Consider the following 13,931-nt stretch of genomic DNA (forward strand, 5'->3'; position numbering starts at 1 on the left):
GTGAAAAATGAGGATGCCGGCAGCAGCACCTCACAGGGTGAAGGCGAGGGTCAAGGGGAACATGGTTATACCATCACTGTTTCCACAACAACATCATATGTAGTATTATTGCTCATCAACTTGCACTGACTCCTTTGCCCATCTGCCGCCCCACTGGGCTGAACAGAACCCAGTCTTCAGTCGCCCTGGGGCCCTGGACACTGCCCAGCACAGACACTCCAAGAACCTTGACACAGAAGCACTGACTGGGGTCCCCTCACCAGTTCCCCTCACCGGGCCCTGACGTTCAGGGACTATGGCCCAGGAGGGGACATGGGGCTCGGGGAGAGTTGCCCCAAACCCAGGGTCCTCCCCCAGGAGCTCATGGCAGGGCGCTCCCCAGTTTCCAGCTCACTGGGTGATCAGACCCTACATGTCTGTGTCCAGCCTGGGGACAGTTTGCAAACATCTGGACACCTGTCTTTGGACAGCCTGCCAGGGCAGCATGGCTTTCCTTCCACTGTCTGGTTGCTGCCCAAGAATCACTTTTCAGAAATACACATTCCTGGGAAATCTCTCAGCTACTCATAGTAAACCTTTGTTCGTCTCCTGTTTTGACACCGTTCACAGCTCTACGCGTTCTCCTCCATCAGCAAAATGGGGCTGGAAGCCACCATAGGTGAGTCTATGAGGTCTTTCTTTCCTTCAGACATTTTTTTGGTCCACACAGCTTTGTAAGATGAACTGAAAAATCAGCAAAGAAGCAAAGATGCAGCTTGTGCACTGTGGCTAAAATCACCCCTGTGTTCCTCCTTAGAGGGGGTACTTTCAGAGGAGCCCATGGGGATCCTGCCTGCAGAATTGAGGCCACAGGTTTAAGGGCCAGTGTGGGAGAGTGCAGGTCCCGGGGCTAGCCCGTGAGAAGTCCTGGGTGCCCAGTGCAGGAGCCACTCAGAGAAGCCCACATCCCCTGGAAGGCAGCAGGCGGAGCTGTGGTCCCCACTTCCTGCACCCCCAGCATCACAAGCCCAGGGGCGGCCTCCCCTCTGAGCTGCTGCCAGCTGCCACTCGGCACAGTCTCTGTTTTTAACTTTTCACAAGCAGCTCTATCACATTAAGGCTCTGACACTGAGAAAATGCTTCTTTTGGTCTCACAACCCAGCAAAGGGGATTGATAGGGATGCCATTAAAAGTTACCCAGAGGGCAAATTCTAGACGCAAGGGGCCCATGAAATGACCCATTAGTCCAGGAGCTTCCACAAAGAGCAATGTGACCCAGAGGGTGGTTCGGGAAAGTGAACCTGGGGTCAGGTTAGGAGACCATTTTGGGAATGGGCACGGTGGTCCCACCCGTTGGGGACTGAGCTGTGCTGGGGCCCCAGGTTTCCTGGGAGTGGCCGTCAGAGGCTGTGGGCAAAGAGAGGAAGTCCTGTCTGCTGCAGGCAAGGCTGTGGTGGTGGCAGCATCGGGTGGTCACACACATCACGCCTGTGGTCACGTCTGTGCTCGTACGTCGGGGTTCTCACTTCCTCTCAGCACGGCTTCTGCTCTCCAGGTTCAAGGAAACAGGGGCCAGGTTCTCTGAACATGGTTTGAGTCTTTGGAAAAGTGTGATTGAACCTACAACCACCTCGGGGCAAGTTTAACGGAAGATGTTTATGACGCTTGCTCCAGCCATGGCCACTCCCTGGTGGTGTGGGCATCTTCCCAGGACCGGCCCCTGTCCAGCTCAGGGCAGGGCCAGCATGCAATGCCAAGATGCCCAAAAGGGAGAAGCTTAGACGGTGGCTGCTCCCCCAGGGGTCTGTTCTGCTGGCTGATTCCCCCTCTTGGTCTCTGTTTCCTGCAGCCATGCTGCTCCTCAGCGGGGCCCTGGTCAGCGGGCCGTACGCGCTAATCACAACTGCCGTGTCCGCCGACCTGGTGAGTATGCGAAGCTCATCACAGAGCCGGGGCCAGATGCTGGCGGGGCGGCCACCTCTTCCATCACAACTGTTGTGATGGGTGGTCTCTGATAGTGAGACGGTCTGTTTCTATGAGCACTCTTGTCCAGACGGCCAGTAAGGATGCAAAGAGTCTTCTGAAGCAGATAAGGGGACATGGCTGCCCCGTCCTATAAACCAGTGGCCCAAGGCCTGATGCCAGCGTCTGACTTGCTCCTCTGAGCCACTCTGGCAGCCCTGGAAGCCAGTGGCCGTGACTCCTGGAGCCCACCCTTAGGGCCTCAGCAGAGTCCAGCCTGCCGTGGGAGTCCCACTGTGCCCAGCCCTTGGCTGGTCCTGGGGACTGCAGGGACCAGCCATGCGGGGTCCTGGCTCTGGGAGGACGTGCTCCAGAGAGGAGGCCAGTGTAGGAAAGAAATGTTTACTGCACAAGGTGGTGAATTCCATGCGGGGCTGCCCCGGGCCTGGGGATCCTCGGGGGCTCCAGGAGGAAGCACTGCTGACAGGTGGCCTTTGACTCCAGGCCAGAGGGACCTGGAGGCGGCAGGGCCGTCTCATCTACCTGACAGGAAAGACAAGACATGTCACATGGGAGCCACGTGTGGACATCGCAGGATACACGCACTGCACTGAAGTACAAAGTCCCCTGATAGGAAGTAGTGTCCATAAATAACTGGGAGAGGAGAGGCAGTGTCCTGTACAGAAGGGCGTAGGCAGGTCCTCTGCCCGGGGGCAGGGAGCCCACCTCCCCTGTCCTCAGGGGCGGACTGAGCACAGAGATGTCCTCCTGCAGAGGACAGTGTGGGGAGAGGGGATCAAGTAACTTCTCAGGGGAGAAAGCCAGCAGCCCCGCCTTCCGCCAAGGTCACAGTCAGCACCAGCAGGGAGGCATCAAGCTGATGCATGGCTGCAGGGTGAGAGGTGATGCCCACAGTCCTTCACCTCCGTGGTCTCCCTCCCAGAACCCACACCCATCCGATCATGGGAAACAAGGAAAGTCCCAGAAACAACGTCTGCGAAGCTGTCACAGCCAAGAGGAGCCCTGGGAGACACATGAACTAAATGTCCTGGGTGGGCGTCTGGGACTCAGATTCAGTTAGACACTAGATAAAAAGCCAGGGGTCTGAAAAAAGCATGGATTTTCATGAGTGAGGCATCAGTATCGGGTCATTCATCATGATAAATGTAGCCCAGCAGTGCAAGGTGTTAGCACAGGGCAAAGTGGGTGCAGAGCTTGTGACAGCTCTGTCATCTCTGTGCACGTTTTCTGTGAATCTAAGATTGTTCTAAATTAAAAGCTTATTTAAAACCACAAGCAGTTCCCTGCACGTGTACAGACTTGTGGGAGGGAGGCCAGGCTTCTCAGCCGTCTGTCCAGCATCCCTCCCCCACACCAGCTCCCGAGCAACCTCGATCTTTTCTGCCAGCTCCAGTGGTTAGCTTGGGGATAGGACGAGCACCAATCATCTTTTCATTTTCCATGTTGAATGATATGGTGCCTCAGTGATGGTGCCAAGGAAAGACTTGTTTATTGAAGAGAATTCTAAGAGTTCTTTTAACTAAAATACACTTGAAAGTGTTAGTCTGTCAGTCATGTCCAACTCTTTGTGACCCCCATTGACTGTAGCCCACCAGGCTCCTCTGTCCATGGGATTGTCCAGGCAAGAATACTGGAGTGGGGACCGGGGATCTTCACGAACCAGGGGTCAAACCTGGGTCTCCTATATTACAGACAGATTCTTTACTGTCTGAGCTACCAGGGAAACCAGAATGCACTTGGACAAGTATTAATATCTCTGAAGGTTTTTTACTATTAAAAACATTTGAAGCTTTGCATGCTTTTCCAAGATGAGTATGGGATGGAGTAGAGCTTCAATCTCCTAATGGGAAGAACCTACGTTTCGCTTTGCACAGTGATTTGGGTGGATTGTCATGCAGGAGGCATAAGTTTATTTCGCACTCTGCCATTGCTGGGGCGTGTTTCACACTGATGTTCCTTCTTCTCCAGGGGACGCATAAAAGCCTGAAGGGAAACTCCCATGCCCTGGCCACCGTGACTGCCATCATCGATGGAACCGGGTCTGTAGGTACGTGGATGTTTTAGCCCAAGGAGATTTATCATGGTCCAAGGGGAAATCATGTCATCACATCTAGCTAGGAGACACCCAGGATTCCAATTGCTTTTGTGTTACCAGGATCAGCTGGCCTTCTTTTATTTTATTTTATTTTTTAATATTTATTTGTTTGGCTGTGCCAGGTGTTAGTTATGGCATGCAGGGTCTTTAGTCACAGCATCTAGTTGTGGAATTTAGTTGTGGGATCTGGTTCCCTGACCAGGAATTGAATTTGGGCCTTCTGCATTGGGAGTGTGGAGTTTTAACCACTGGACCACCAGGAAAGTCCCAGTCCTTCTTAAAACGTGAGCAGATGCAAAGCACATGCCAGCCCTGGAAAGTGAGCCGCTGGCCCTGCCAATCGTCTTTGGTGGGAGGCTGCCAGAGGAGACGTGGTGTGTGGCTGGCAGGTCAAGCTTTCTTCAGCATGAGAGGACATGGCCCCAGGTTTTCCTTCAGTCAGCAGTGGGAAAACTGGCCCACAGGCCACTGGTCTGCTGACTGTTTATCGCTGCCATTTCAAGGGGGACAGAATTCTTGTGTGAGTGCATATGGGCTAAGTCGCTTCAGTTGTGTCCAACTCTTTGCGACCCTATGGACTATAGCCCGCCGGGCTCCTCTGTCCATGGGGATTCTCCAGGCAAGAATACTGGAGTGGGTTGCCATGCTCTCAACCAGGGAATCTTCCCAACCCAGGAATCGAACCTGCATCTCTCTCTTACATGTCCTGCATTGACAAGCAGGTTCTTTACCACTAGCGCCACCTGGAAAGCTCAGATAGAATCTCACTGAAAGGTAAACGACAGGTGAGCTGTGGGTCCCAAAGCTCATGAGACGAGTGTCACCAGCCCCATCAGGGGTCTTGGAGAGAACACAGCAGCGTGTTCTGAGGAAAGAAAGGGGGCGAAACAAGCCCCTGGCCCCTGTGAGCTGGGCCCACGGGACCTGGTGACAGCAAGCCTGTCCTGATCTGAGAGTCAGGAAGCTGACAGCGATGTCCTTGAACTTTCCCGAGGCTCAGTTGGGGAGCACGCACTCTGGGACCACTCCTGCCAAGACCCCGAGGCCGCCTGTGCTCTGCGGAGCCTGGAACTGGAGGTGGGAGGTGGGCTGGTGTGGCCCTCACGGCTTCTCTGGGAGGTCTCAGGTTGCATCCTGGTGTGTCCCTTCCCACCACTAGTGCCTGATGCCAGGGGGGCAGTGAGAGAGAGGACAGGCCAGGTGGGGCAGGCCCTGGGGGCCTGGAACACCCTCTAGAAGTAAAACAAGCCTTTGCTGGATAAAGGTGGCTCTGTGAGCATAGCTCTGCCAAACACTGGCCTCTCCTCGGCCCACCTTTTCTGGGGCCTGCAGACCCCTTCCCGCCCAGACTCAGGGCCTCTCTCCTGGCCTACCCTCCTCTGGGGCCCATCCACTGTCTGCTCTGGACTGTCCTCTCCCTGTTCCTGGTGGGAAGCCCCAGAATAGGGGTTGGTTTCATTTTCTGCTGTGTTCTCAACCCCCAGGCGGTTCCCAGGACGGAGCGGGCGCTCAGAGTGGTCAAGGAGGGCATTGCTGGGTGGCTCTAAGGCAGGAGATCACAGACAGGTCTGGGGATGAGGAGAAGGTCTCCCGTCCAGGCTGCTGGGTTTGCAAGTGAGGGCTCAGGGGACAGAGGCCTGGGCCCCCCTCAGCCCTCACCGCTCATGGGGACAGGGCCCCCCAGCTCCTACTCCTGCCGCACTGTGACAACGGTCACCACTCCGGTGTTTGCCGGGAGACCATTCCCTTTAGGGGCTCCTCTTGCAGCCTTTGGGGGGAGTCTGGGGAAAGCGCTGTGGGGGCGGGGCCGTGTCATGTGACAGATGTCCATGGCCCACCAGCCTGCTATCCCGGCTCACGCAGCACACGAAAAGCTTCTGCATGCTGGAAGACGTGAGGTCATCAGGAGACTCGTGGGCCGAGCGCGGTTCTCGGGGGCTGAGCAACCCGCAGCGTCCTCCCCGCTTCGTCTGCAGAGCCCTCTGTCTGAGGCCAGCCCCGGCTGCCACTGTGACGCCCTTTTCTGAAAGCAGACAGCGCTCAGCTGGCGGTGCTGACTGATTTTAAAGCAGAAGATGAAGGGCTGAAAAAGAGGAAATGATGAAGCAGCTGGCAGGCCACGTATTTCTTGATTTCCTTCCCAAAACAAGAGGGAAGCAGAAGTCCTTGGCCCAGGGTGGAGGCTCAGCATCTGTGCACCGGGGCAGCTCTGAGCCGCAGGAGAAACCAAAGCCCAGCTGTGAACTCCTCCCACCCCCACGGAAGGACGGCAGGGGGCGACTCAGACCACCTCAACCTCTACGCTCCTCTGTGTTCAGTGCTGACCATCCAGAGCCATCACTCCCACCCGTGCGTCAGGGTCTGGCTGGACTCGAACTCCCCCAGGCTGTGCCAGCCCCAGTGCACAAGGACCCTGGAGGTGGTCGCCATGGAAACAGCATGCAGGCTCGTCCACCACTGCGTCTGCCTCGTTGTTCCTCTGCTTAAGTGCTGCCCAAGGACACCCAAGCTGAGCAAGGCTCAAGTGGGAACACACAGTTTCAGCAAAATTCCGATTCTCAAGGGCATATGCCCCGATGTTTGTTAACTGTCATAAATGTTGGTTCCTTTGGAGGCAGAGTTTGATTGATTATAAATGAGCTGAAAGTGCTAGCCTGCCCAGTCTTGTCCAACTCTTTGCGGCTGCATGGACTATAGCCATCAGGTTCCTCTGTCCATGGAATTTTCCAGGCAAGAATACTGGAGTAGGTTTCCAGTTCCTCCTCTAGGAGATATTCCCGACCCAGGGATCGAACCCAGGTCCACTGTGTCGCCTCCATCACTGGTGGTTTCTTTACCTGCTGAGCCGTTGGGGAAGCCTCATGAGCGGAACACCTTCTTGCAATTCACCGGAGCTGACGGTTCCAGGGACTCCAGCTGATGTGTATGATGTGTTCACAGTGCTGAGCACTGCACCCCAGGGGCTGCAAGCTGGTTCTTTCTATATGTTTATGCAATTCATTAGAGCCCTGACTTTCTTCAAGTTCATTTTTATTTTCTCAAAGTAACACATGATATCACTTGAGAAACCAGATAGCCTTAGAAACTATCCTCAGTCTAAACTTAGAAACTCTCTAAGGAAATATCTGAACTTAGAAACTGTACTAAATGCAAAATGATAGTCGCCTGCCCACAACCCCCTCCAGAATTGTCTCCAGAGTCAGGGTCTTCTGGCTCAGTCATCACCACAGGAAAGCCTCTTGTCACCCTTAGCAAGAACTCCATCTCTGACCTCTGGTCTTCCCCCTCAGAGGTCCCCAGCTCCCTGTATCTCTGCAGCCTCTCTGCATCCCTGCTCCCACCCCTGTGCCCTGGGCACCCAGGACCCACCCAGCTTGGAAACAGATGCCCTTGATCCCTGGGAAACTGTGCTCTGTTTTTGACAAGTTTCCTCCACTGTCTTCCTGGAAAACTTAGCGGACAGTGTTTAGCTTTCTGGAGTCATCCTTCAGTTCTCTCTTTCCTTTGTCTGCCTGTGTCTTTGTTCTTTTCCTCCGTCTTCTCAGAGAGCCTCTTGGCTTTCCTTTCCCGCTTCCCCACTTGACTTTTTATCTTCACTGTCACAGTGTTCTCTTCGTTGGTGTCGCTCTGCCCTTTTAATCGCTCCTGTTCTTTCTTCTTGGGTGCGGTGCTGTGAGGTTGAATCCTGGGCAGTTGCTGGTGTTAGATGGTTTTCAGACATAGGGGGTTTCACACGTTTCAACTTCATTCTCTGGTTCTCATGAGTGTGACACGCTTTCCTAAGAATGTTTTTCTCCCCGGTTTGTTTATTTCCTCCAGGTTCCCCTCAAACCAGATTGTTTTCTTTCTTGTCGAGGCTTTCCTCTGATACGCATGAACCTTGGCTGTCCCCTCGTATATTCATGTTTAAGACGGAGCTTAATCACTCATTAAAAGGCTTTTCTGCACAGCAGGCATGGGGGAGTGTGTAAACTGTTGGTCTTTGGGTCTGAGTGGGGTCTGGAGGAGGAGACCCCCAGTACCCATGGGGGTGTGCCCCAGCATTCCTGCTGTTGTGATGGAGGGGGCGGTGTGAATTATCTTAGTTCTCCAACCAGGGATCGAACCTATGCCCCTGCAATGGAAGCACAGAATCTTAACCCCTGGACCAAAGGGAAGTCCCCTTAATATGTGTGTGTGTGTGTATGTGTGTGTGTGTGTTAATTATGAGTAAGGTGCTGGGGACTCTCTCATGTTTATGGGCCCTGGTGTTTGGGTGGTCGCGGTCCAGGGTCCTCTGCACACAGCACCACATGTGTCTGTTTCCTCGTTCCAGGAGCAGCGCTGGGCCCGCTCCTGGCAGGACTCATCTCCCCATCAGGATGGAACAACGTGTTCTACATGCTTATGTTCGCAGACGCCTGTGCCTTACTGGTGAGTCGCCTAGCTTTTCCTCCAAGGCTTTCACAAGTGTCTCTGTGGTTGTCACAGTCAAACGCTGGGGACACTCTTTCCTGCGGATTCCTGCCACTCCCGGGGGACTTTGGGCCGGTGATGTGTCCCTCAGTGTTCCTGGCCCAGGGCTTTTTCTCCCTCCGATTTTGATGCATCCAGAGTAGCAGCAGGTAGTTTCCAGCAGGATGGGCGAGAGGTCAAGAGCCGGGGCTCCCTGGCCTCGGATCCTGAGCCCATCAGCTGTGAGTGGTTGGGTTCGTGTATGACTTGGTGTCCGCCTGTGAAGTGGGCGGCAGGGGGACACCAGGAACAGGATCACTGTGTTGCTGTGGGGATTAAAGTCCCACCCGGTGCCCTGGCCTCTCCCGCATCCCTCCTGCCCGCGATCAGCTGCGCTGGGGAAGCACCTGATTCCCGCACCGGAGGTCAGAAGAGGAGCTGGGGCTACTCAGGCAGCACTGAGCATTCCTCTCTCTGGGCCCCGTGACCTGTCCCTCCTGCGTGAGAAGATTGGAGGGTTTCCTGGGGATGGTGAAGACCTGTCCCCACAGCACAGTCCTGTGGCGGCCACCTATTAGAGCGGCCACCACGCTCACCCTTACCGCTCATCCCACACCAGGCCCAGACCTGAAGCCACCATATCCTCTCAAGTCACCTGGAAAAGTGAACGTTTACCCCAGCACAAATGAGTTGAATACCTTGGAAGTTTATATTTTCATTCCCAGAAGCCCTAAGTCACAGCTCCACAACTTTATACACAATCAGATACCAGCTCTCAGCTTATGAACCTGTGAGGTGTGCAAAGCAGTTCCTCAGTTAAGCCCCTAGATCATTTCTGCCAGGTAGCAGTGAAACTTCCATAATTATAGCTATTTAAAGAAAGAGTATTCTTCTATTTCAGAAATAATGTGTGTATATATATATGTATATATACATCAAACTTTCTTTTACTGCACAACTAAACTCGTTAGAAAGGAAGGGACATCCCGAGGACCCAGAAGTGTAGAGACTACGTGAAATATGTACCCAAACTGATGCTGGGTGGTTATACCTCCCCCACCACGGTCCCTACCCCCAGGTGCTGGGCTGGCCCAGGATGGGGAGCTGGAAGTGGAGACCCCCTCCTCAAGCGCGAACCCTCAGGGAGCTCTGAGTGCAATGAAAGCATAAACACACGCGCACACTGGCCCAGAAGAGAACCGGGATCTGCGACTCCTTAGCCTGCTCCCCAGACTGGGGGGAAATCCCGGAGAACTTTTAGCCACAGGCCTGCCTACAGTAACCTTCAACTTTTTAACTTATATTGTGTAAATATTACACAATGAGTATGTAATATTATCAAAAAATGAGTAAAAAATGAGTGTTAAAATGAGTATTACAAAGAATGAGTAAAATTGGTCCTGGAATGCTGATATACCCAGTTCTTTGGCAGAAGCAAATCCCAAATCAACTGAGAAAGATAAACCTCGCTCCAGTGGCCCGGGGTCCCACAGCTGTCACCCCGCTGCAGACAGGCTCACACCCCAAATCAGGAAACAGTAGGAAACGGTCTGCTGTGGTGGGGTAACAGGCACAACAGACAGACCCCCCCCAAAAAAAATATGGGTAAAAGGGTCACCAGATAATCTAAAAATAAACATACTTAGCATTTCCCTGGTGGCTCACTTGGTAAAGAATCTGCCTGCAATGCAGGAGACCTAGGTTCAATCCCTGGGTCAGAAAGATCCCCTGAAAAAGGGAATGGCAGCCCACTCCGGTATTCTTGCCTGGGAAATCCCATGGACAGAGGAACCTAGTGGGTTACAGTCGATGGGGTTGCAAAGAGTTGGATACGACTTAGCAACTAAACCACTAAGATTATCATACCGAGTTTGAAATAAGTCAGAAAGAGAAGGATAGATACCATATGATATCATTTATATGTGGAATCTAAAATACAACACAAATGACCTATCTATGAAACAGAAACGGACCCACAGACACAGAGAGCAGACATGTGGCTGCCAAGGAGCAGTGGTGGGAGGCAAGGACTGGGAGTCCGGGATTAGCAGAGGCAAACTCTCATGCAGAAGACAGACAAACAACAAGGTCCTACCGTATAGCACAGGGAACTGTATTCGGTCTTCTGGGATAAACCATAATGGAGAAGAATATGAAAAAAGAATATATGTGTATAAACTGAGTCACTTTACTGCACACCAGAGACCGGCACAACATTGTAAACCAGTTACATGAGCACATGCTCATTCGCTTCAGTAGTGTCCGACTGTAGCCCTCCAGGCTCCTCTGTCCATGGGATTGTCCAGGCAAGAATACTGGAGTGAGTTGCCATGCCCTCCTCCAGGGGATCTTCCCGACCCAGGGATCATACTTCAGTTTTTAAAAGATGAGAAAAACAAGAAAACATTACTAAAGATGGCAAAGAAGAAACCAAATTCATTCAAAAGAACAAGAGCTAAAAAAAGACAGAGCTGGTGAGATGCAGGTGTAAGGAGATCATCCAGAATGCAGCCCAGGAAGAGATGGAAAACACTGGAGAGCAGACAGAGCCTGGAGGCCCTGTGCCGTCCGGGAGGAACTCTCAAGGAGGAGACTGCAGAGACCAGGACTCTCTGAAAAGATCTGAGAACTAAAGCAGCTCCTGTGACAATGTGCAGACATGGGCCGGATGCCAGGGATGCCGGGGGAGGATCCAAGCAGACGTGCAGGCTGGCTGATGCGCCCCTACCAGCTGACAGAAGACGGGCTTGGAAACCCGCACCCCGACTACAAGAGACACACCTGAAATGTCAAAACAGAGAGGAAGAAAGGGAAGACTCACACACACACAACAGGCAAATAATAACTTTGAGACTGCGGGACCAGCCAGGTTAGATGAGAAACTAAAGCCGCCATCACTGCAGGAGCGAGAGAGGGCTTCAGCAGGCGGCTCAGCGGCTCACCGAGGACGTCTTCAGCCTGAAAGACCAGACGTGCCTCCTTCCTTTGCAGGGCCACAGGCCAGTTTCCCCTCCTTGCAGGTCTGAGGCTGGACCTCAGTGGATCCGGCAGGTCACCCTGGGGACCTGAGGGCTATCCGGCCTCACTCACACCTGGGGGCCGTGCTCCCCAAGCCTCGGGCCTGCTCCTCAGTCTCCAACTTTGGTCCCATGGGGCTGTAGCCACCCAGGTGGGCTCTGGGCCTGGCAGGTCCACTCACTGCAGGCATTGCACACAAAGGCCACTTTCATCCTGTCTGAGAAGCTGGTGTTTGCCCTTCAGAATTGTCGCTGTGGCTCACAGGGCACCCCGGCCCAGAGCAAATGCTCACTTGTCCTTCCTCATCTCCATCCTCTTAAGGATCTGCTTTCTGTGGTCACAGGCCCTCCCTTCTACAGTTTTGCACATTTTGGACATATTGCACATATTGGAATTCATATTGAGGAGACTCCAGCTCAAACTCAGCAAGGCAGTGCTAGACCATGGGGTCTAGAGGTTCAAGTTCACAGGATCGGTGTCTTTAGCCAGGGTGTGACATAGCCACCCAGACTGCTCAGAGCACCTGTCAAGTCCCCACCCTCTGGCTCGGCCAGCAAGATCCCAGGAGCCCCGCGTGTAGGTCAGCCCTCAAGGAGAAACACCCGTTGTCTTCAACCTGCACGGCCACCATACAAGGCACGACTAAGCTCCTTCTTGAATCTTCTGAGTCTAAGAAAACAAATATTTCTGCTCCCAGAGTCTGCCGGTAGACCTGGCAGTTAGCAGCTCATGTTTTATTGAAGGAGCCCCTCGAACGCTCCTCCAGCCTCCCCACTGCCGGGGCCTCCTGAGCTCGGGGCGCCTGCAGCTTCCCTAGAGGAGGGGCCAGGAGAGCCAGGACTTCCTCTCGCAGCCCTGAGCAACTCACATCGTGGGGGCTCCTCCTGGGGGGTGGGGTGGGGGCACAGCACTTAGAGAAAGACTAGGTCTGCAGCGGCAGACGGTCCCACTGAGGGCAAGACCTCACCGCCCTGGGATGTGTACACGGACTCCGCCGTCTTGGCAGGCGAGAGCCGTGAGGGAGACGAAGGCAGAGCTGTTCTGGGTCTACCCTGAGACCGCGGGGTAAGCACAGGCCTGGGGCTGGGGCCCAGCTGTCCCGGGAGCTTCCCCAGGGGCGGCAGGGGCCTCTGGGGACAGTGGCCAGTGAGCACTCGCCTGGCCTCAGACTCCCCCCGGTCCTCCCAGTGTCACTGTGACGATGAGTCGCCTTGTCCTTTTTTTCCCTTGGATATTTTATGACTGGTCTAGTTTCATTTAAACAGGCATCCTTCTGGCTGAAATCTGGCCTAAGGGCCTTATTCCCAGGAGCACGGCCTCCACCGTGACCACAGGACTGTGTGACCGTCTGCCCTGCCCTGAGACCAGGCCTGCAGGCAGCTGTGCCTAAGGTGGGGGTCGGGGGCGCCCGCTGCTCTGCTTTAGAATTTTACATTCAGAGGCATGGGGCAGCCCCCCTTCCCCATCATGCGACACAGGGAACCGCAGATGTGACGCACTGGAGCTTGAATGCCGAGCTTGTTGGGCAGAGGGTACTGTGCCAGCCCCTCCCCAGTGACAGCAGGGCGCCCGCCCAGGGTCTCCCAGCAATAATGTGGTCTTCTCTTTGCTTTGGGCACGTGCAGTTTCTGATTCGCCTCATACACAAGGAGCTGAGCTGCCCAGGGTCGGCGACAGGAGACCAGGTTCCGTAAGTGTCCCCCCGCTCGCACCCCACCCGTGCCCATCGCTTACTGCCCACCGCCACACCTCACCCATGGTCCCTGGCACTCTACACCTCACTCACTCTCATTTCTCCTTTCCTAATAAACACCTGGTGGGGATGCGATCCAGGTAAATCTTCTCTCAAAATAGAGTGAGAAGTATGGGGAGTTGATTCAGTTGTTCTTGTCTTTGGGCTGCAGCTTGGGGACAAACGGCAGCTCCCGGGCTCTGCCTGGCTCTGCCCGCCTTCCTGTGTCCTGTCCCCTCCCCTCTCCCCAAGCCGGGGGAACGGGAGGCCTCAGGAGTCCCCGGCAGAGGGGGACAAGCGGGCACCTGGGCTCTGCGCTTTGGCGGTGAGTTGAGTGCCCCGGGCCGGGTAATCAGCTGCTTTTTCTCCCTCCTCTTCCAGGTTTAAGGAGCACTGAGCCTCGAGTCCCATGAAGGAGGGCTGGGCCTGTCCTTCACAAGCTGTTTTTCAAGAAAAAGTTAAATAAAGGATCCTGTGTTGAAAAGAATGATTTACCGTTGCCTTTTGCACATTCACCTGGAAAAGACACACAAGCTACCTTGAGAATTCCTGGTACCGTGCCAGCTGGGCCGTGGGGCTCGGGCCACGGGAGGGGGGCCCGTGGGCAGAGCTGGCTGCCACCCACTGAGTCTCTCAAGCAGACACCTCCCGGCGCTGGGCGGCCGCTCCACGTCCAGAGTGACGGCAGCC

At 54.4% G+C, this 13,931-nt stretch overlaps 1 protein-coding gene across 5 annotated transcripts in view; it reads left to right on the forward strand.

Moving 5' to 3' along the window:
• The window catches only part of SLC37A1 (solute carrier family 37 member 1), a 97,032-nt gene extending 83,304 nt beyond the window's left edge, over positions 1–13,728 (forward strand). For all 5 annotated transcript variants that reach the window (XM_070466817.1, XM_020875074.2, XM_020875073.2 and 2 more), the window contains 6 exons: positions 610–658; positions 1,829–1,902; positions 3,931–4,009; positions 8,373–8,470; positions 13,135–13,199; positions 13,623–13,728. In XM_070466817.1, coding sequence (XP_070322918.1) covers positions 610–658; positions 1,829–1,902; positions 3,931–4,009; positions 8,373–8,470; positions 13,135–13,199; positions 13,623–13,638 — 381 coding nt within the window. In that variant the 3' untranslated portion in view covers positions 13,639–13,728. The remainder of the gene's footprint in view (positions 1–609; positions 659–1,828; positions 1,903–3,930; positions 4,010–8,372; positions 8,471–13,134; positions 13,200–13,622) is intronic.
• Positions 13,729–13,931: the final 203 nt, after the last annotated feature.

The sequence above is a fragment of the Odocoileus virginianus genome, chromosome 4 (genome assembly GCF_023699985.2).
Source record: "Odocoileus virginianus isolate 20LAN1187 ecotype Illinois chromosome 4, Ovbor_1.2, whole genome shotgun sequence".
Taxonomy (NCBI): Eukaryota; Metazoa; Chordata; class Mammalia; order Artiodactyla; family Cervidae; genus Odocoileus; species Odocoileus virginianus.